This window comes from Megalops cyprinoides, chromosome 19 (assembly GCF_013368585.1).
Source record: "Megalops cyprinoides isolate fMegCyp1 chromosome 19, fMegCyp1.pri, whole genome shotgun sequence".
NCBI lineage: Eukaryota > Metazoa > Chordata > Actinopteri > Elopiformes > Megalopidae > Megalops > Megalops cyprinoides.
Genome location: NC_050601.1, coordinates 23,787,451 through 23,811,696, shown reverse-complemented (window position 1 = coordinate 23,811,696; position 24,246 = coordinate 23,787,451). Strand labels below are relative to the sequence as shown.

Below are 24,246 nucleotides of genomic sequence, written 5' to 3'. Positions count from 1 at the left end.
GAGCAGACCTAGGAGTTCTTCAAGAAACAAAAATGATAAATAATGCAATATTGATAAAAAAAAAAAAAAAAGTTTGACAGCTTGCAGTATGTTTTCAGTTGACCTCACTGACCATAAAACCTGCAGGATGACAGGGTGGGGAGATGCCCTGGGGAGCTGAGGCTGACATTATCGAAGTTTCTGAGAGTTCACTGCTTTGGCTGCTCTGACTTTGCTCTCTTCCGTGTTATCTCTTGAGAGGGGTCTGGCTGCAGGGTGGAGGTGGAGCTCTTATTGTATACCTTGATCCACTGGCTGCTGTGGGCCTATCTCACGTAAATGACAAAATTGCATTTAGCCCAGATAGAGGTCACTAATCTCAACTGTAAACCCAACCCGAAATAGCTTGTTTTGTCCCATCACATGATCTTGAACCTGTCTGAACATACTGATGACCTTTACAGAGATGCCTGTGTTCCCAGTAGCATCTACAAAGAGAGCTCAACTCCACCCTAAGGCTAGATGTACGCATCCATAAACAATGTCCCCACTTGTCCCATACTTCTACCTCTATGAAACACCATGTTTCCACATCACAGAAGTTTATGAAGTGCTTAAGCGTCTACAGGCCAAGAATGGTGCATCTGACTACCACTAAACCATACTGTGAAGACATAAATAAAAATACTGTAATGTAAATAGCCCCTTATGAACAAAAAATAAATGCCACTAAATAGCTAAACATGAAATCCCAAATAGGAGGTATGTATTTTAACATAATTAAGTAAACAGCATATATGACATGTATAAAAGTTAAACTTTCATGAAGTTTTCCATATACTATAACACATACTATATGATGCATATAATATTTTGCCATATACAATCTATACAAAACAAAACCTATTAAAAAGGAAATGGCTATAGGCCTACAGCATAAGATATGACTTGTATTTAAAATATACTCCTTAGATAGTCGTGTTGCAGAAAAAAAGAACTTTTAGTAAGCAGGGTTCCCTTATCTGGGACTCAGATAATGCAAATAACAAGCCGCACACTGTGACGCAGGAGCAGAACCAGTTAGTGCGGTGACCCGCAGGAATCGCGGTTGTACCAGACGATGGTTCATTTAGGTGAAGGACTGATGTTTGCGCGCACATGCAGAATGTATTCACAGTCGTGTGGAGAAGCAGGAGAACACGAAAGACTCCAGTGTGTAAATACTAGTGTGCGTAGCATAGGATGTTCACATGCTACTCTTGAAGGGACAGCATGGTCTATAATGTTGTGTTACCGCCCGTCTGGAATGTGATCCCGTATAATCGGTCGTGTAATTGGTCAAGATGAGAGCAAAGCTGGCTATAAATAAATGTAAACAATGCTATGTGGTAACGTAACATTGGCATTACGTAACCCTTGCCATTTTAAATAACCTACAATAGGACACTGAAATTAGTAAGGTGTTTGAAACTAATGAAAGGGTCTACATGTTCCTACGGATGGACAGTATGGTCTTAGTGCAGCCAACAAATTCCTCGCATTCCAGGATTTCTGTCCAGGCTGCTGCATTCGTGCCATGAGGGTCAGTAATTGCGCGCCGGGCGTTTTTTATGGTAAATTACACATCAGAACTCCAATACCGAGGAGTAATCACGAGACTAGGGGCTCTCCCCATGCCATGTTTTACTACGAATCCGCTATGACCACATTACCCTCTGAATAAAATTAAAATACGTAGTCCAGTGCTTTGATAAAAAAAAAGCCTAAAGTAACCAAATACAATACAATACAATACAATACATAGGCTATCCAGAACAGGAACCCCTGTTATTTAATGTTTGTACTGAACCATAATAAGATACTATTCTACGGACTTGACACAAGAAGCTTAGTTTGCTTAAAATTGCAATACATGTTTTAATTTGTTATTAAGAATGAGTCAGCCTTGAGGTACTGAGGTCTCATACACACTGCACCGTTTGGCATTTGACAAAAAAATAAAAACACTCAATAAATGAAAATGTTTGGGGATACGTCAGATAGATATAACGATGCATCGATTTAATGCGCTGCCGTAATCATTAAAATGACAGAAAATGCATATCTTAAAATTCCAAAAACAAATATTCCCTGAAGACAGATTAACTGTTTTGCCTGTTTAGAAAACCCATTTGTTTTTTTTTTTAAGTTTCACGGAAAGCAATAATAATTAACGTCGCCTCGCGTCTCTCGTCCAGCCGCGGTGTTGGACCCACATTCATGCCGTCAGTTCAGGGATCGCGCGGGGAAAACAGCCCTGCCCCACTCACTGGAAAGGTCTGCTATCTGCTTCGGTTCGCGGAGCACTTTTAGAAATGAGAGTGTAGGCGGAAACCTGTAGACATAACGGGAGGGGTGCACAGGAAATCAACAGACTCCAAACGACTGCGAATGATATTAGACTCGACACTGGCCGGATGGGATTTCTACACCGTATGACTACACAATGTGAGGAACAGGACACACAGTAGAGCAGATTATGCATTCACATATGTAACAGGTATATAATACTATGACAGCAATGTGATTTGAGTAACGAGGCAGCCGGTTATAACCGAATAACTTGGCAGCGCTGGAAGCAGCATTACGAGTGACAAGTGTCTATGCGGATATCTGAAGGGCGCTTCTCTAGCTATTCTCTTGCAGACCACGTTACCTCTCAACGTGGTCTACAGACAAAATCGTTTAGACTCCTTTGCGTTATAACTGAAACGTGTGCGCTGTGCTTGTAAACACACATGCGCGCGCGCGCACACACACACGTGAATATTAACATTTGTATAATCAACAGATTACTCCCAGTGGCGCCCAATTCCCACCTCGTTTTCCTCTCCTTTAATCTTTCTGAAACACTAAAACACATTAGCCAGTGTTTAGGTTAACCTCTCCTTGCAGTAACTGAATATGTCCTGGTGCGAAATTTCCTCCGGGGAAATGCACGCGCTCGCAAAAACATTCTTGAAAGGCATATTTTCTGAGCCATTACCTATTCCCACCACTCCCATTGTTGACATAATTAGAATTGTATGAATGTCTGAAGTAAAGAAAGGCTGATGAGAGCAGCCCTTGAGCACAGTAAGTAACATACGGATGCAAGGACACACAACTCTTACTCGAATATGCAAGCCACACACATCACTTCAATTACATTCATTCGCACGTGCAGAAATAAGTCGAGAAGCGTTCTCTCCAACTCCCCCCCTTGGCCGGTCCCCTCCTGAATCATGAATAACATTCTGTCTCTGAATGAACGTAACACGACGGTAAGATGTGATGACCGTATCTCTGCCTCCTCACCACCGTCTGTGCAACAAGTATTAAATTCCAAGCCACACCCAATTTCAGATCTGGGCTGTCGCAGACTGGAGAGGAGGAGCGCTCAGTTACACTTATCCTACTACTACTACTTCGACCGAGTCACGTTTGTACTTACATCATTCGCTCGCCACATCTGGCCCCTAAGCTTGAATTTATAAAGGCTTCTGGGACACACTCTTTGCAAATGTGAGTATTCTGTTTGTATATTATTTAAAACATTTGCAGATGAAAGCGTTTTTTTTTTTTTTAGCGAATACGATGTTTTCAGAAGCTGGGTAGTGCAGTTCATATTTTGCATTATTTAGCAAAGTAGAAATAATGGCATGGTACTTGGCGAACTTGGTAATGGTTGTTTCCTGTACTTCATAACTTAATTTGAACTCACTGAAGTACCACCGCTTACAATGAAAGGGGCGTTGTCTTGTGCATGTGCGCCTCGCTCGCGTTGACATTTTCCTGATGCTGCAAATTGTATTACTCTGTATCAGCTGTAAAAAACATTCTCAAGACAAAATGACTGTCGTACACTATAAATCTTTGAAGCCTAAACGTATGAGGTAACGATTTGAAGTTGAAACTGAATTGAATTGTGTTAAAAAAAAAAAAAAAAAAAAAAAAAGCATATATATATAAAATTGACCGCAAAGGCATACGTAAAATTGCGTGGGCCTAACATATATTACAGCTAGTATTCCTGTAGTTTTTTTTTTTTCTGGATGGCGCGCGGTATAATGAAGAAATCAAACCTTACCCCTGAAGTAAAGTTTTTGTTCTAAGCTGTCTCGTTTATTCCGCCTCCTGGTGTCTATTTGAGATACTGCAGTGTTCGTTGTTGATGGCATTTTAAACCCCAGTCTGCAGGTACAAAGTGAATACACGGCCCATCAAGAATAGATCACGGTGCAGGAAAAGCAGTGTGTGATTGTAATTTGCTGGGAAACAGTTTCGGCAAACACGTTTTGTCTGGATGATGTAATCACTGGAATTATTTCTGAACTTTTCTCACACATTTTTTTGTGGCGAGGCACATGGATTTGTTTCAGAAATTTGTTACGAAACTCATAACGGCATAGTATCTTTTGCTCTGAATTGATGGCTACCCTTATAAGTATGGAAGGCTGGAAAAGAGGTGGCTGTAATCGTTTTAAGCGTCTGTGTAGTGTGAGACGGACAGAGAGGTAAAATACATTGTGTGTGCATTACGTTGACGTATATTATGTCCCGAGCTCCCTTTTGTCATTAGAACGTGTTTCCTGCGCCACATTCCAGTCTTTTTCGAGGGGTTTTGGGGGTGGGGAAAATGGTGTGCTTTCATGACTCAAAGCAGACTTCGGCGTAGTGGATTTCCGGAGGGTTGTCATGTCTGGAATTACAACACAAACACTGGGGGGACGCGGTGAATTGGCGTTCCCGTATCGAAACCTACTTTTTAACCTCATACAGAGTCTAAGGGAAAAACAGTTTTTTTGTTGTTGCTGCTTAATAATTTCCGCCCCAAGTCTTGCTTTTATGTGAGTGATTTATGTGCTCGTCACAAAAAGAGTTGATGGGTCCATATTTACTCTCGGTACGGCTGTTATATACCGTATCGTGAGCTGGCAGCTGTCCCAGACCAACTCGTACTTTTGAAGAGCGGCTTTATAGGCAGCCCTGAAGGTATCCCTGCATTAAACGTCGAATAGTTTATGCCGCCTATTAAGACTACGATTTAATAAAACTCTGCATCCGGTCACAAAACAAGCTATACATTCAAATCCGCGCGTGCGCACAAACATACGCCCGCATAAAAGTTTTGAACAGCAATAAAACTTTTGAGTGCAGGAAGACTTTGACCGAAAGCAGCCACGCTGTTGACTGATAAATCGCATTAAAATGGTAGGCTTGGTTCTGTAAATGTGGCTTTAAGATTCGGAGTTCTGTGTGGATGGCCGGGACAAAAATGAGGTCATCCCCTCGGAACCTCATTTTCCATGTGTTAATTTTCCATCCTAACAAAAGAAAGCGCAAAATTTCCAGCAATGTCCCCAAAATAAGAGGCTGTTCCACTTGATTAAGAAACCAGATTTCTTTGGACAAAGGAAGTGGCTCCCTATTCTGCTGAACGCTAGAAACATGCCGCGCGCGGCGCTCTGAGAGATTAGGTGGTAAATTTGTGCCCGGGCGGTTTCAATAGAATCAACGCTGTCAAAAGTTTGGATCAGGAAGAGGCTCTTTCGATGGTGGTGGCGCAGTAGCGCTGAGTCGTTGTGATTCTAAAAGCCGGTGGAAAAAACACCGTGTTCAGCTCTGACTCATGGCTGTTATCTTTAGATTCTGGGTCAGCCGTGCCGGACGTCCTGCTTCCAAAGTGCAGGGTCGCAGTATTTTTTGCCGCCAGCTGAGGTTCAGACATTAGTGCCCGCTTTGGTTTTGGGGGGCACGCGATGAGTAGGCCTAACTGAGGGAACGGTCTCGTCTGGGTGTCCCTCCCCACCTTATTATTGCAGTTGTGTACAGTCTGATCCACAGCGCAGTAGGAAGCATTGAGACCATACCATTGTAAATAATATGTTGTAAATGGCGATAATGTAAGATGATCTATGAGTAAAAAAGTGACAAATAAAAGGCGCAAAAAGCGTTGCTTCCGTCAGCTGTCTGCAACCAATCCCTGTTTGTTTTCATTTTAAACAAGGAATGCAAATGAAGCACATATGTCTTTAATGAGTGAAAGCAGAGGTCAGGGAAGTGTGTGTGTGTGTGTGTGGGTTGTGTCTGCGAGTTTGGTGGAGTCTGGAGCATTTTAAATCTGCAGCTGAGATTTTGGGAGGGTTACTTCTGTCCTGGGAGCGAGACAATGGATTGCAGATGTCTTGTGTGAGGTTTGCTGGAGTAAAACTGCACAGAGGTGGAATTCCTCGAGCGAAACCTGGCTCCTGGCAGACACGTGGAGTAGGGGACAGGGGGGCTCTCTGCACTGCTGAGATCAAACAGCAACAGGAGAGAGAAGGGCCTCCCTCCCTCCCTCTCTCTCTCTCTCTCTCTCTCTCTCTCTCTCTCTCTCCCACACACACACACCCACAACTGAGATCAAATAGGAACAGGAGAGGGAAGGGCATAAAATACATGCACACACGCATGAACAAGCATAGACATACATGCACTGTTGAAGTCATACAGCGACAAGAAGGGGGTCTTGCATGCATGTACACACACACACGCACACACACACACACACACACACACACACACACAAATACAAACATACAAACACACAATCAAGCATGCATGCACAGTTGAAAACATACAAGGATTGGGGCCCTGCACACACATACATGCACAGGAACAGGAGGGGAAGCTGTCTCACACACACTGCTGCACACAGCAGCAGGAGGGGGGAGGGTCTCACACACCCATGAACACAGACAGTGGCAGGAGAGGAAAGGGTCCCCCTCTCTCTCACGCACACAGGCAGCCCTAGCAGGCGCATATGGCTTTGACATTAGGAGCTGTGCAAACAGAGGCAGTTGGTGCTTTGAGGCAATATGATTTGCAAAATCTGGTATTTGTGTGAGCAGGCAAAACAAACCCATCTTGGTGATAACGCCTATGACAACTGACGTGAAGCAAAAGAAGCCTGTGAAAAGGGGGCTCTGTGGAAATTAATCTGCACCACATTCAGTGTGCTCTTCCCTCTCCTCATTTCCACAAAGTTCACCTCCTTGATGTTCTGGGATTAACCTCTATGGGAAAGGGTTCCAAATTCATATGAAATGTGGACTAGATTAGTTTTGTCTATTGTTTTATTACTACATGAAGCATTAATCAAAAGTGTTTTGAGTTTTAAATATTAAAGTCCATTTGGTTATCAAAGAATGCCAAGTGTACCTTTTTATGCTTATAGTCAAATGTTTGTTGTGATGTGAATTTGTTTCCCAGCTAAATATAAAATATATAAAGTAATGGCAACTACTTTTAAAAGTCCTCAGGTGAATTTAAAAGAAAGGTTCAAACTGAAGATGAAAGTCTCTGTGAAAACACTCCTTAGGTTCAAGTAATGAGGAAGTTTGAGGGAGGCCTGGCAGTGCCTCGGAGGTGTATTGTCACGTCTGTCTTTGGTCCCATGTGGGACTCGTTATCCGCGCCCGAGAGCCCGTCACCTTTGGAATTCGGTGAGAAAACAATACCCGCAGCACCTTAGCACCGCGACACCGTGGTCGACCCATAGACGCCGAGCTTTTCGACAGCTCACGGCAGATGTGGGGAAGATGAAAGGAGCCAGACGCTTAAGGAAGGAAAAAAGACTTTCAGCCCAGCGGGGCCGAGGGAGAGGGGGAAGGGGCTTCTTGTGATTTGAGGTGAGGGAGTACAACCCATCCAACCCCCCCCAGCTTGAGTTTCAGTTAAGCCATTCCAGTCGTGTTAGAAGCATGCTCCTAACAGGCTGAAAGAGATCACCTGGAGGGAGGCGGGGGGTTGCGCTATTCCATCTGGACAGCTTCACCTATGGATCAAAATTTTGCTGGAGGAACCACTGAGGTCACCTGAGCATGGTGTGGAAAATAATTTAACCAGCAGCACTGATTGATGAGTGAAGGGGCCTTCTGGTGCCTGGAGTGAACTGAACACCCCACTATGCTCCCCCCCACTCTGGAGAGTCAGTTAAACTAGTCCAGTGCACTTAGATGCATAATAGCCCTCAAGACCACCTGCAAGCCACTACCATATAACACAATATGGGGGTAGGGAGCAATTTCTGATGTGCCTCTGGACAGCTTCAACCCAGGTGTCAAAGCACTGTTGTCGCTGATTTATGGTTGCTTTGCAATGACTTCCTCTCAGTCCTCTATACCAAAACTCACAAGGGACACCTTTAAGGTCGCTTTGAGCTCTTTTAGTCAGCTTCATCTGTTGAATGTCTGTTAGAAAATTCACATAGAAATTGCCTGCCCCAAAGGACAGAAACATTCTTTAGTCCTCTTGTCATTTTTTCTGTTGTCCGCACTGTTCGATCACGGTCCAGCCCTATCTTTCCTTCCTCTGGGTGGGGCTTATCTTGCAGCATGGCGTGTACCCAAAACATAGCTTTATTTTGTCCATTGTTTTAAAACACAGAGCTGGGTATCTGCCAGGGAAGAGCCGCGGCCTTTTGTGTTTTCTCTAAAAATAAGCCCAGGATCTGCTTTGTTGAGCATAAACACAAAGAACGCCGCCGGGCTGAACCATTGAGGCGTGTTGGAGGGGAGACACGTCACGTTTCAGCCAAACCGATTTAAAAAAAAATAAAATAAAAACAAAGAGAAAAACACCCTGCATTCCTCTGCAGAAGGAAATACAGAAGCAGCCCTAGTTTGTCTTAGCGTCTGTAAATTTGTGTTGGTTTTTTGTTGTTGTGGTAGCAGTTTGTTCTTTGGTTTTTTTTATTTTTTTATCCACCAACCCCACCGTGAGCATGTGTCATTCAGACAAAGCTGGAATTATGCCTCTGTAATAACGCTAAATGTTCTGCTCTGCCCTCAGGCCCCAGTGCCCAGACAGCCCTGCCAATGAAGTCTCCTTGTTTGGTGGTTGACTCTGTGGTGGATCCACTGCATTGTAAACACAGGAAGTAGAATTGAGAAAAAAACACTGTGAGAGACAACTAATAAACAGACAGGTTAAGATGGCTGCCTCCTATCGCTCTGCCTCGCAGCAAGCCAGACTGTCTGTGGGCAGTTCATTCTTTTGAGCCACACAGCTCAATATGTATTTGACGTGTAAAAAAACACACAGTGGTTACAGTTTAATATCAGGCCAAATAGAAGTCATGACCAAAAGTTTGGAGCTTGGAAAAATGGAGCAGTATTGAGAACTGTGATCTGAAGCCAGAGAACGAACGCAGAGAGTCACACTCTCCTCCTCCTCTCTCTTTTACAGTTCTGAATGTTTATGGAGTGGTTTAATTTTAAAATGCGCGATCTGAAACAGTTGATGATTCACTGAGTTGTCAGGCAGCATAAAGGTGATGTTACCCTGCTGACTGCAACCAGACAGTCATTATGGACCTCTTGCTGTTTATGACGCTGCTAAAGTGAGAATCAATGCTCCAGTCATTTCTACCAGTAGCTTCCAGATGACCTGGTCTGCACCACAAGTAACATCTGATCGTTTCTTCACATTGTATATCCAGTCAGCTTCTGCAGTAGGACAAGCAATAGTTTCAGCTCCTCTGTATTTCAGTAGGTAGAATAGCGATTCTGCCCTCCTCTTATTGTGAAAATTATTTTTGTTCTGGCAGCTACTAAGCAATCTGGAAATATTGAAGGACACTGCTAAGCATGATGGGGAAGGTGAAAGGTCAGGAATACAGAGGGTAAGACCTTACCTAAGTGACTAAAGGTCATTTGACAGTAGACGCAAAGCATATCAAGGCATTAACTGAGGTGTTTGTCATATATATGGAATGCATTGATTAGACCAGATACTAAAAGCAATGGTCAAATGTATGTGAATCTGGTGGCCATATTTGACAGGAGCAGTCTTCTAAATCTATGGCAAAGGCTGCTGTGGTTTAAGCATCCTCAAAAAACAGGTTTTGTGTGCTTGTATCCATCCTTTAGAAATGCACATCAGACACTGCCACTGATCCAGTAACTCTGTGTCTTAAGTTTTTTTTCCCCGTCTCTTCCTCTGAACATTCTGTTCTCATGAACAGTGCAGGCAACCCGTTTGCAGAAACAGTGAACTTCATTTCACGTTGATAGAACCAGTAACACCGGGCTAAACTGTGTTTTGTTGTTTTTGTCCTGAAACCGAGAAAAATAAGCGTCTTGTCGGAAACTAAAGGGCTGTGCATCACAGACCAGGCGATGCAGTGGTTTAGAAACACGAGTATTCATTTCATTCTATGCAAATATTTACATCTGATTTTAGCTGCTTCTTATTTCTTGTCACTTGGCTGACTCGATTAACCTCATGTAACTGTAGAGGGAAAAAAGCATTGATCTCAGTTTATAGATTCATCAGAGATTGTTATTCAATGCGCAGAAATGGAAGAGGGATTATATTAGCATGTCACCCTTGATGTCCTAGGCAAGGTTTCATGGAACCCCCCCCCCCCCCCCCCCCCAAAATGGACGGAGCCATCATGTCTGCTGTCCTGCAAATGGTTCATATGATTGACAGCATATGGGGTTCATGAAGCCTCTCTCCCCTGTCCCTGCTCTAAACCACTTCTTCTAAGGTCCACCTTCTTATTGTCCTGTCAAGAAAGTGTCAAATGAAAGACACACAAGGTATGATTCCAGAGCATATGCTAAAATACTTACCACATTGCCTCAGCCAGTGGCGCAATCACCCCAACATCTTTTCCATGTTCTTGTCTCGAGAAATTGAACTAGGAATCTTGTTTACTGCATTTTTATTAGGCACAGCAACCTGGTCACCTTCCAGAAGACCTATAAAGGCACAGCGGGTATTAGACTTGTGGACAGAGGCATTGTGTGTCCTCCTGATCCTTAGTAGTTGTAACTTCAAGGCTGCCGGTTTGATTCCAAGGTTGGCTGTTAAACCCCTGAGCGAGGTATTTAACCTGAATTGCCTCAGTAAATAGTCCACTTTATAAATGGATATATAAAACGTAAGTTCTATCAGATGCCCCAGATAGTAAATAAATAAATAACAGTGAACCCTGTGTAATGCTTTGCTCAAGGATACAGCAACCTGGGGTCTGAGCTTGAAATGTACTCTTGTATAATGCAGTTGTTATGGGCCTTGACCTGACCACCTAATGTGGTTTGCATGACCCACTAATACTGTGAAAATTTGTATGAAGCATTCTTAGAATGTGTGCATAGGTCATAGGCATTGTTTTAAAAAAAAAAAGCATATTTACGGGCTATTTGCTTTGGTTGGTAACATCTCACTTTGATGTTAATAAAGGAAAATACAGCTAACATGGAAAAGAAAGGTAGCAGGTTCAGCAGAAGGGTAAAACGATGTTTTGCCTCATATCAGGTTTTAAAATTAATAAAAGTAGTCATGTTAAAATATCATACATATGTGGTTCGTTTGTGGAGAGGTCGAATCCAGGTCAGCAGAGCAGCAAATTGTGTTTCGACGCAGAATGCTAAAAATGTTTCCACGATAGTTCATCTCGCGACCGACCTTGACCCCGTTTGCTTGCCACCTGTCCGCACTGACTCGCTGTCAGGGAGTCACTGCTGTACGTAATGCCAGTGTATGTCTCATTGCCGGATTACACATTAAACTCCTGTGAGTAAACTCGGGATAGCTGCCGAATGCCAGAAGTGATTGGGAATGCGCGACAGTCGCGGCAGCTGGCACCGGTTCAAATGCTGCTTTGGTGAGTGATGGATTTCAGTGCGTGTGTAGCAGCACGCGTTCAAACCACTCAGTCGGGTACCGACAAGCCATAAATCAGAGAGACGGACGACAACACCGCAGAAATAAGTAAAATTAACGTCTCCCGTCGTTTGCATAAGCAGGTTTTCTGATTATTAATTTAGTTTAAGGAGTTGGGTTCGCCAACTTGCATCTTGGTGGTGTGTATTAGTGGAAAACGGATGCAAATGCAAGATCGGTGTGACGGACGCATGATGTCCATACGCGTTGAAACTGCAAAACTTACAAAAAAGCGGTATATGAACAATACGTTATGACACTATGCCACTACACAATTCGCCTGCATTTACACGGGTTCATCCTCTGCCCTGCCATTTGTTCCATAGCTGCGATGCATTTTCGGCGGTTAAATGTGCTGTCGAGGTGAATTCTCCTGGAGAATTTGGCTTTTGTTTGCATGAAGAAGAAGAAGAGGAGGAAGAAGTAGAATAAGAAAAAAAACGCCATTAAAACTGAAATCCGAGTCAGCGTTTTTCCAGTCGTACCGAGAGAACTGGGCACGGGGCTGCTTGGCTCGATAGAGCCAGAGAATACCGTTCTCTGCAAAAAGCTGACGGCAATTAATTTGCAAATAACGTTTTATGAAGGCCCCAACTTTCAGGGAGCTCAACTGTCATTACTGAACCGCAGGATTTCAGATAGCTAGGCCGTTACTGCAGTGCCTAATCCAGCCATTTTCCAAGACAAATGCTCAAATGTTTTTATACTCCACCATACATAAACTTTAACGGGCCCTCCAACCTCAGTTCCATTATACGGCATATCTTGAAGCAGTATTTTTCACAATACACCAGCTGCAACACAGATGTTTAACCTCTGCAAATTAACACAGCCGAACGCCGAGATCAAAACAATGAGGGATGAAGGACGATGTTGAATGCTGCCCTCACATAAATTTAAACCATTGCAGTGATTTAAAGGACACTATGGGAAAGAAAGTGCGAGCAGCTGACCTTACAATTTTCATTTAATGCGAACGTCTAATGGGAGCTCGGAAACGAACTTTGCCTCGGTTGGTCAAAGTCATCACCCATTTCAAAAATAAACACAAAAATGTTTAGCTGGATATTAGCACACACCCAAAAAAGCAAGGCAGATTTGTGAAGGCTTAGCATGTCCGACCAAACAATGTCCCTAGATTGTATTTTCTCACAGAACGCCCTGGTGCCATATAAGGGGGATAATATAAAGGGGGATAAATTTAAGTTACATGAATAAGTGACCGTAAAGCGTCTGATATTATAGCACGATTTGACGGATTAGATGTTTAACATACAACTGAACTGACAATGGCGCCCTCTGTTAAAGGTTCGGTTTCATAGTGCTGCTGATAACCGCAGAATTCTTGCGAGCATGCAGCCCGTATTTAAGTATGCGCATTACATGGCGGAGGGGTCTGTGTACAGCTGTTGTGCAGGCTTAGGCTGTGTAGTACAGATGCGGAATTTGATTTCATGGTCTTTAACAGGCAAGTGAGACCCCCACAATGGAACTCTTGTCTTGCGTGAAATCCCTTCAGGCTAGGCTAACTCATTAGCGTTGCTCAGCGTTGCTAACATGCTAGAAATTTTCACGGGAGTGGGTGCTATTATTTTTGTGTGCGTTGTGTGTGTGTGTGAGCTGGTCGAGGGCCCTTCATTGTGTTGAATGTTTTCCAGTGGTGCTGCTTTCGAATTAGAATGGCATCCAATAGGGTACCCCCCACACAGACCGACAACAGATCATGAAATATCTTGGGAGTGTACTTTAAATATTCCAAAATCTGAAGCATGTATTAGAGAATATGAGACATTTCAGCTCACAATATTTTGTGAAATAACATGCATTGTTAAGCCCATTCTGCCACATATGTGTGACATTTCACATGTGAAAGGTGATATATACATATACACATTTGATATGTTTTGATATGTACTGCATTTTACAAAAGGGATATTCACCCCCAAGACTCGGGCCGTTTCTCATTTTTCCAGCACCTGACATGGGATTTGACAATGTTATTTCACCTGTTTATTTGAATATTCTGCAATAGCAGTAGCAGCTGCAGCATAGGTGAGCAGTCACAGCTCATTGCTTTAGCTCCCTGTGAGGCTGTATATGGCTGATGGAGGGGGACTCTGCTCTCTGCTCTGCTGTCTCAGCATCCCCATCACCCAGCGAGAGCATTAAACCTGGGTGAAGTGGCCGCGGGGACGATCCAAGCGTTTGTGGATTGGCGTGGAAGAGCCGTTGACTTGGTGTGTGTTGCATGTGTCCAGCTAACCACCCTCTCCCGCTCCAGCGACATCCACCATCACCACTCGGGATCATTTTTAAAAATGCAGGGATCCCCTCCACCCAAGGGGCCTCATAATATTAATTTCAAACTTGAGGCCGTTAAAACATGTCAAATATAAAAAATGCCCAAGCTGCCCTTTAACAAAGCTCTGCCAAGCAGCTCCGCCCCCTCTTTAGCCCTCCCAGCAGTGGCTTGCTGTCTTCCCACCCTCTTCCCTCGAGCAGAGGAAGGGGGCGGTGCGGCAAATTGAAACCATATGTCAAACAGCACTACCGCGCACCACAGTTTTCTGTGCATGCCGTCCCCCCCTTCACACGTTTGGCCCTGATCGCGCCAGGGCAGCGTACCCCTCTCGTGTTGAGACACACTTCCTTCTAGGGATTTTTGTCTGCCTGCGGGAGATTAGCCCTCCTCTCAGAGCTCAACTTCCACTAGCATGGGTGCGCACGGCTGTTTAGGTGCTGGCTGGACAGGGGGGAGGAGTGTCTGTGTGCGTGAGGGGGGAGGGTATGGCTCCATCAGTCTGATTTTTCTGTTGGGGTGATGTTGGTTTTACATGGAGGCTTGCTTCATATTTTACTCCACATCCCCGCCACTGCCAGTGCGTTGTAACTGTGGGTGGAACACATTCTCGGTACCCTTCTTCCCTCACATCCCGCTGATCCTGGGTCAGTAATCAACAGGTGAGCCCTCCACACAACATTTCTAGGGCAGAGATCAATATGCACTTCTTGTCAGCTGGGCCAGGCTGAGTTTTACCAGGAGATTGCTGAGGTTGCTGGGAGACTAGCCAGGTGTACATGTGTACTGGTACAGGGGGATGTGTGTAGAGGTCGCAGGTCTCTCTTCCACAGAGAAAATAGGAATTCAGCGAAAGTCACAGATAATAATCACCACTGAACATCAATTCAATTCAATTCAATTCATTTTTATTTGTACAGCGCTTTTTGCAACAGAAGTTGTCACAAAGCAGCTTTACATTATTCCCAGGCCTGAGACCCCCTGAGAGCAAGCCTAAGGCAACAGCGGCAAGGAAAAACTCCCTATCAGGAAGAAACCTTGAGCAGAACCGGGCTCAGAGGGGGAGCCCATCTGCTTCTGGCCGGCACTGGGCAGATAGAGTTAAAGACAAGTTATACAATGTAATTTAAGACATTTACGATTGATAGACAATAGTAGTTAACAGCAGAGCGATTATAAGAATGTCAACAGCCACAAATACATAATGCATACCTGCACGCAAATACATAAGACTTGCCGATAGTAGGTAAAATAATAATCTTCTGTCACTGAAAACATTAAAAACAAGGGCAGTCAGTTTCCCTAGTTAGACTGTTATATCATATGCACTTCAGTATGACTTAGAGTCATATTTAGAGTCATAAAGCATAAAATCATTAAAAAAATTTGGACACCAAACTCAAGGAAAGTGCCTGGTAGGAGTCATTTCCTACTGCCCTGATCGCTAAAACCATGTTAGACTGGTTTCATGTTACTCCTCCTTTGTTCCTGCCACCCTTGCTGCTCCACACTGGCTCTGCTGAGGCACAGTCCCTGTGGTGGTGCATTGCATTTGGGGCATCAGTGCACCTGATGTAATTACCTCAGTTTCCACTAGAGGCGCCAGAGATGGCTCTCAGGAGCCAGTGTGGAATAAAGCAGTGTAATGAGCTCAATGGAAACAGTAGGCTCTGTTTAACTCTGGGAGCACAGGCTTCCTGAACACTCGCAGAGAGAGCCTAGAGGGTAGGTGCATTTTGGTGGACATATTTGCATGCCTTTGCACACAGCCAGTACAAACATAGCCGTTCCCATTACCAGTTTATCTCCCCTTATCCGTTTTGGGGAACTGTATAACCTGCTGGAGAACTTCTCTCCCGCCTTCACACGGCATCCGGCACTGATTCTCCATTTCCTTCGAGCGTGGATCCAGGAATACTCCGAGCCTGCAGTATTCCGTGCGCCCGGCTGCGATCCCTCGAGTCAGACTAGCGCAAAGCAACGTCCCCCCGGTGTGTCCATCCTCTGGCATTTCCTGACAGGACAATGTCGTCAGCCTGACCGTCAGCAGGTGGGTCAGGGCAGACAGTCACTCGGCCAAACAAACTCTAGCAGTTCTTATCAGGGAGGATGGAGAAGGTCAGCTGTGACTGCCAGCTTTTATGACAGAGGTGGCATTGTCACAGAGACCTCGGGCAGCAGCAAGTGAGGAAAGAAGGGTGATTGGGGCGAGGGGGGGGTTGCTGGCTTAGGGTATTGGGAGTGTCTCCAGATGAAAGTAACATTCAAACTAATGCTTGCAAGGGGCTCCTGGACCGAAGAGTTTTTGAACGAGTAGCGACCATCAAATCACCCCTTCTGTGTCCACAGTGCTTGACTTTCACTTTGAGTGTGCAGCAGTTTCACTTCTCATTAGACCATTTTTAACATTTTAAGGTCAAACACCACACCCACGGCAGTTCCGCAAATCACAGAAAAAGCAAACACACTTGTGAAACCAGCCTTGCTTTGGAGGAAGGAACAGTGAAACAGACACCCAAAATGTGTACCATGTATATTATGAACTATATCAATTATTTAACCCTTCAGTTACAATTTGCATATACGTTTTACCATATGCAAAAAGTTACATGAATAAAAGCGACATTAACTGATATATTTTCCAATTCATGCAATTCAAACAAGATCCACGTTGCCTTTTGATGTTTTTTGTGAGGGGGGAAATTAGTGAACCTCTGCTGTTCCCCTCTTGGGGAACCTCTTGCTCGACGGGGCCAGGACATGCAGACGCAAACTGCCCGTGCCTCACACGCATGAACAACCTGCCGTGCTGTGAGGTCTGAACCACTGCAGACCTTATGCTAACATCTGGTATTTGCTTTTCATACAGCTAAAACCTCCAAAGTAAATAGCATCTTTCTCTTGCTTTCATCATCAAGAGCATTGGGACCCCGGGAAGAATATTTCATTGTGGTGTCCACCTCCACGAGTCTCATGTGCACACATGCATGCTTGGACACACACACACACACACACACACACACACACACACACAGATACATACACACATAAAGATGTACAGCAGAAAGATCTTAGGATACAAAATGCTCTGATTGAGAAGTTGTGAGAAGTTGCTCATTCTTTGACCAGAATGCATCTGTACTCTGAGGGAAAGTTTGTAAATGATCAAGACTGATCAAGACGAGACAGTTGCTGCAGGCCACTTCTTAATGTGGTGGAGAATTGAAGGCATCTACAGCTCTGTGTCTCTCTGGGAAAGTGAGTAGGGACAGCTTTCTCATGGAAGGACCAAGCTTTTGTGCGTCAGCCTCCTTGGGGTCCGTTTACAGAAATGTAAAATGCATGTTTTCTCCAAAAAAATGTTGAATGAGAACCGCCCCAGGAGTTCTGGTGAGGTTGACTTCCACAGCCTGAAGCGTTAGGACTTTGATCGCAGGATTCTTGTATGTAGATGTGACCTGAACATGTGACTTCAGATTTATTTGGTTTAATGTTTTAACGATGAAGCAAGTTCAAGCAGACCGAGGGGGCTGGGTCTGTGTGGGGAGGGGAAGGGGTGGCAATGGGTCAGCCCAGGCCATATTGATGAGAGCTGGGCCAAAAATTGAGGGGAATCCTCTGGTATCTTGTGAGACCAAGTATGTGCCTTCGGGTGTTCTCTCTGGCTGACTCAATGAATAATTCCTTGTTTCCTTGTTTGTTTAGCGATTGAGCCACTCCCAACATAATGAGTTCAGAACACATGTTCGGCGACAGAGTACACAGCACCATATGGGTGTGTGTACATGCTCCCTATTTTCGTAACTTTCGAGTTCTGAAACCGCCTCTGGGCGACGGTCACTTTTTTTTTCAGCCGACGATCACCAGAAGCTGCATTTGTGCCGAAATGTTTGTGGAATCCGGCTTGGGGAGGTTAGAGGTCGTGCGCAGAGGGGTGACATGGAAAAAGAAACACAGCCGTTTCATAATGGCCCGAGTGTGACCAAAGCATTCCAGAATGTAGGCGGTGGAAATTTTGACCATTTTTAAACGGCTCCATAAAATAAGGCAATTCATTTAGAGAGTCCGTCAGAGAAATATGCACGCTCGGCATTTACGGCGCGGCGAGAAAGAAAATAAGCATTGTTTTTAGTGCTAACATTGCACACATATTGCGGTCAGCTGGAGGTCGCGGATGGAGATAAACACTTAGCCTCTCTGGGTTCTTCTGTACATATTATGTCTAATGTCTGCTCTTTTTCTCCCCCAGTGTTTTCTTGATTCCTGCAAGCTTCCTCCTGTCCCTCCACCATGTTGGTAATACTGGCCTTCATCGTCCTCTTCCACATAATCTCAGCCACACTACTCTTCATAGCAACAATAAACAATGTAAGTACAACCAACAACCAAGACCTCCCTTCCCCTTAGGGTGAACCTCAAGTATATTCTTCTCCCCAGACGACTATTCTGATTTAACTGCTTTTGCAATCAGACCAAAAAATTGGGCCCCCTGACCAATAGTTAGCAGGCGCTTTCTTGCTGGGGCCTTACTGAACCATAGGCAGAAGCTGAGAAGACCTTTCTTCAAACAGATGCAATGATATTAAATGGACAATGGAAATGAAATGATCAGTTGAGAAAAGAAAGACAGCACAACAAGCTATGATTGTGAAGCAGCGACAGATAAAATCGGTTTTATCTCTCTGGTCACATTCGCTTCACTTTATAGGCTATTGAACATGGTCTTGAAAAAGATCCACTTAATATTATCAGCCTACTCAACAATAAAAATCATCAAATGAAGTGCAAGGCATGCTGCTCTCCTGTTTTCCCGGAATATGTACCCATCTGATTGTCCCATTCACGGCACATGGGGCACTAGGGATAATCAGAAGTGTACGCTGTGTGCAGACAGAGTCCAAATTCATCCATGGGCCCCAGTCACCTGTTATCACCAAAAGTGATTGATCAAACCAATGAACACCCATTTTTGCAGATTTGGATTATATTTATGAATACCCAAGCTGTTCTGACCACTTTGTTTTTTTTTTTTTTTTGCAGGCTTGGTGGGTGTCAGGAAATATATACACCGACCTGTGGTACTCCTGCAACTCCACATGCTACCCAGTGGAGAACAGTGCTTCGACTGCAGCAGGTAACCGATGTCGGGTTCAGCTTACCTGTTTTTTACGTTGTCAAAGGGCATCTAGAGATGTCTTCTGGAAAATGATGACCAGGGCCTAAACGTATCTTGATTGCTTGAAAAATGTAGATGTATTTCAAAATAACCATGGAAAGTGTTGAGTTGGAACTGCCAAGAAGTTTTACCCAGACAATTTCTATCAGACTGCTTTATTTTTCTCACATAAAGATCATTCTTTTCAATTTGTCCAGAGATAAGACTATGCAGTAGCAGTACTATGCGGTCCAAGAGTATGGTGAAAGCGAGCATTACCAGACAAACCTATTCACGTTCATTGCAATATTTACTAATTTGCAATTAGTAACTCAAACCCTGCCCTGAGATTCAAGCTGTATTACAGGCTGCGCAGCTCAGGTTCACTGATCTTCATATCACCTGGGTGGTTAATCCCCTTCTCTGTGATTGCCACCAGCCCATCGGGTTGCCATAGAGATCGGTGAACCTGCATGAGCGTCAGCCCTCATGGGTGAGCCTCATCACTTATTTTCCCACACAGGCTTCCTCCAGGCTGTGCAGGCAACCATGATCCTGTCCACCATTTTGTGCTGCGTGGGGTTCTTTGTCTTCATCCTGCAGCTCTTCCGTCTCAGCCAGGGCGAGAGGTTCGTCTTCACAGCCATCATCCAGCTTCTGTCAGGTGAGTCCTACCGGTTTTACCCATGATGCATCAGTAACAAACAGAGAGATGTATGTCTTCATCTTGGTCTGGTTGAACATTTATGATGCATGAAAGCAGCACCCTTTGATACAGATGCTACTTTACAACTCAAATAATAAATAAAAACAGTTCTGTAATCCAATTATTTGAATTGTTCAGCCTCCTCTAAATTTGGCTTTTTTAAGCTTTTGGTGGAATGTGCGTGTTGCAAGTTGTTTACTCATATGGCTCATAAATGCAAGTTACATTATTACTGAACAAAATTTATTTATGGTTTAACAATTTTGCCTGAAGTACTATGATGTGAGTAGAGTAATTGGCTGGATCATTATTAAGTTAACTCAGGTTTAAGTCAGACTTTGTCAACTTAGCCATTTTGCACTTAATTGTGAGTGACAATTTGGATGAGCATTTTTCCACACTTTTTGGACAACATTATGAATTTGGCAGCTGCTGACAATCAAAAGGTGCTGTGTATGAGAAACTACAAATTAATGGTTCCAAGTGAAGTGCAATTAGGTCGGACCTGACACGTTTAAAAAAATAAACCCAGGTCTACCCTAGGAAAATTTCTGCAGACACCAAAAACAGGTTAAAGTGGAGAACTTGAAATGCACTGCATCAATCAATGCTGACCCTGGGTGGGAAGATTCATTCGCGCGTTCACGCTGTCCCTCCTCTGATCCTTATTATCGCCGTCGTTTCCTCCCACCAGCCCTCTGCGTGATGATCGGCGCCTCCATCTACACCGCACAGCACGAAAGCTTCCAGAAGCAGCAGTTCAGGAACGGGAACTACGGCTATTCCTTTGTCCTGGCCTGGATCGCCTTCCCGCTCACCTTCATCAGTGGCCTGATGTATCTAATCCTGAGGAAACGCAGATAATCCACAACGCCACCACCTCTCCAGCGCTCATCGACTGCCAGCAGCAGACGCCACGGGCAAAGGAATATATTTTGTATATACTCTTTTTTTAATGTATAGTGAAAAAAATACAATGCCAAAATAATATTACTAGGACTGAAAAAAATATTAACAGTAGCTACTAGAAACTTGTATTAAACCTAGGTGTGGTATTATATGTAGAATTTTAACCCTTTTTGTCTTAAATATAACATTTAAATGCATCCTTGGTGAAAACGTGTAATGCTGTGATTGAAGGGCTTACAGGAGGAGGTACAAACTTGAAAACAAATGCGGACAAACATGTTATGGCATGAGGTCTCACTGGAGAAAACCGAATTTGTTGTTTAAACCACTAGACGGCTGTAATGTTTTGAAGTATTATACTTGAGAATTCCGGGTTGTGAAATTGTCTTTTGGTCAATGCTCATGTTGAAAGTGGTTTTAACTTTGTTCTCTGGGAAGAAAATAGTGGTTTACATTGCAAATGTTATTCTGTGCATATTTAATTGGAGCTTGAGTTAAATGAACACTTTCTGGAAAAAAGGCAAAAAGTATTTGAAAATGAACTCGGGGAAAGTGTTTGGTTGAGCATATGCTAAGTCATTGGCTCTCCCAAGGCGTATTTTTCCACATCTGCCAATCCAACGAAACACTTTCCTGGGTTTCAGCTCCTTGAACCACCCTCTGTGCCTTGTCAGTGTTGCCTTCTTCCTGGTCATCACCAGGGACTGAAGGAAGAAGACTGTCCAAAATCACCACAGACCTTAACCTAGAAAGCCAAGGAAAATCAGATACTGTACTGAATTAACTATGAAAGTCAATAGTAACAGCTTACCTACAGAGACCAAGGTCTTACTTGAAATGAAAGTTCCATTTCTGGCCAAGGGCTTAAAAACATGGGACTTTAAATTGTGGAGTATTCGCAGACCAGCCAGTTTCTGCACGTGTGGCTGATGTAGCATGTGTCCATGTTTTATTAGCAGCACTGTCGCTCAACCACACTGTGCAGGATGTTGTACCCAACGCTGTTCGTTAATATTGGTCCAAACGATATCATTGGATCAGCCCTTTTCAGAATTTCATATTTTCATATTACAAAAGAATATTGTCTGAAAAAAATATCATGGTCAATTTTTGGGGTTCACATATTAAACAGATAAAAAAAATGTATGCATTTAACACATGAAGACAAACTGTTTGTATTACAGTGAAGCTTTAATGAGAACATGCAAACTTGTAGATTTTTTTTCCCCCTTTAGCATAAGTTTATGTATGTTAGTTTTTGTAAACCTAATGAAGGTAAAAAAAATCTGAGGCCAAAATAAAAGTTCAGCTGTATTTATTTGTAGACTTATGCACTGTCTTCTTCTTCATGTGTTCCATCATCATTACATTCATGAGAAAGAACCAGTCATCACATGGCATGCAAATTGCATAATTCATTGATCACAATTGGATGATCCTTGAGGTCTTCTGTAAAACAGAGTGACATCACAAAGATTCGTGTCTGTGATGCATCGGGGAGTGTCAAGGGGTCAGTGAAACGCACAACATTAAAAGACGATAAACAGCTATAAAAATTCCCTAAAAACGACACCCTTTCACTTGCGCCAGATCCATGTAGACACGACCAGCAAGGGTCCAACAGCATCACGTCCCACAGCAGTGAATTACATGGGGGAAAAAAATCATTTTAAACAAATCTAAACCTAAAATAATTAGCTACTTTGACACAAAGCAATTCACACGGTATCCCAGTTCAGATATGCATATACTGTCTATGTGTAAAAACGGCATTCTTATAGGCAATGTATATGTGTACATTATACATCTATATTTCTCATCCCGTTACTTTCATTTGAAATAATACATTTGTGGCATCAAAATGAGCATTTTCAGAAATGCAAAGATGGTGTTCACATTTCAGCAACTGTGACTTGTAAACAGTGTATTTGGTATAATTCTGGCTGGTGTCAAAGTTGACACTAAATAGAAAGCCAGATTTAATCTAAAAGAAACGGGATTTTTCATTAACTGAATGATGGACTTCAGCTAGGCTTGTTTCTTTTTCGTACTTGCACACTGCCAGTGGTTTGGCAGTCACCAAAGCTGATGGAAAGTATTACTGTGCAAGGAAGAAAAAACAATACAATGGGGGGGGGGGGGGGGGGACAATAACAGTCCCACAAATGTCAAAGTTCAGGACAAGTTTCATTCTGGTTAGTTTTGGGACTATCGTCACCTTCTCAAAGACCTCCCGTGTGAAAAACAGTTTGGTCCTAACGAGCACCAATGAATAATATCACAGCCAGGCTCTGCCTTGCAAATAGACAGCAGCTTGCAGACTCTGGCTTTGGTAAAAACTGAGGGCAGCTTGGTGGTGGGGGGGCGGGGCTTGGGGGCGTGGCCCTTCACGTGTTGTCGGGGTTGATGGACTGGATGTCGCTGTAGGGTCCGTAGCGGCCCTGGGCGTCCCGCGCCACCACGGTGAAGCAGAACCTCTTGCCAGGGCCGTAGTCTGTGAGTTTGCAGCCCATGGGCAGGCGCATGGGCTTTATGGCGCCCAGGCTCCGCCACGGGGAGAAAGCGCCGTCGGCGTCCTCCTGGATGGCGTACAGGTGGTAGCTGTGCACCGGCGCGGCCTGGGGGTCCACCGACCCCACGTTCCACAGCACCCCAATGGCTTCGGCCCCGGTGGCTTCGGCCCCGCGGGTGCGGATGCGGGCCACCTTCAGCTCCAGCTTCTGGGGGGGCCTGGTGGCAGGGGTGGAGGCGCGGGGGTTCGGGGGGGAGGGAGGCACAGGGAGAGGAGGTACCTTTGAGCGCCAGTCGCCTTTTTGAGGCGCGTCGAGTTTGCTTTTTTTATTAAGCGGAGCGGTCCCGATGGGCTCGGACGCTTCGCGGCCGCGGCGTGGTGGCTGGTGGGGGGTTACCCCGACGGGGCTGGGGTTGGGAGGCGGGTCTGACCCTGTCTGCCAGCTGTCGCTCCGGGGATGCGTCGTTGCTGCACCTGCTGGTGGTCACACAGGTACAGTTTGAGTGAAAATGATAAAATTATTGAGCTGGAATGAGTGAAAAAAGACTGAGTGTTGCTTTACCTTCTGGAGTCGTTCGGCTTCCGGTACTGGTGGTGAGGCTAGATGTACTGGCTGGCTGCGTGAGGGCGACTGCAGACCTTCGCAACAACACGGGATTCTACAGAGCCACAGGGCCAAACAAAGGCGCAGCAGAGATACACTCAAATAGGGCTATCACTGAGGGCGCGCACACACACACACACACACACACACACACACACACACACACACACACACACACACACACGCTCTCACACACACGCTCTCACACACACGCTCTCACACACACGCTCTCACACACACGCTCTCACACACACGCTCTCACACACCTTACAGAGACAGACAGTGGCCATTACCTGAGAAGCGTTTGTGACTGCCTCTGAGCGTCTCTCCTTCTGAACACGGGCTG

General features: G+C 44.4%; 1 protein-coding gene across 1 annotated transcript; it reads left to right on the top strand.

The window, feature by feature from the left end:
- Positions 1-3,380: 3,380 nt before the first annotated feature.
- emp2 (epithelial membrane protein 2) lies at positions 3,381-21,909 on the top strand. The gene is made up of 5 exons (XM_036553144.1): positions 3,381-3,522; positions 18,264-18,382; positions 19,055-19,148; positions 19,693-19,833; positions 20,570-21,909. The coding sequence occupies exons 2-5, from the start codon at positions 18,305-18,307 to the stop codon at positions 20,737-20,739; spliced, it is 483 nt and encodes a 160-aa protein (XP_036409037.1). The 5' UTR covers positions 3,381-3,522; positions 18,264-18,304; the 3' UTR covers positions 20,740-21,909.
- The last annotated feature ends 2,337 nt before the right edge of the window (positions 21,910-24,246 follow it).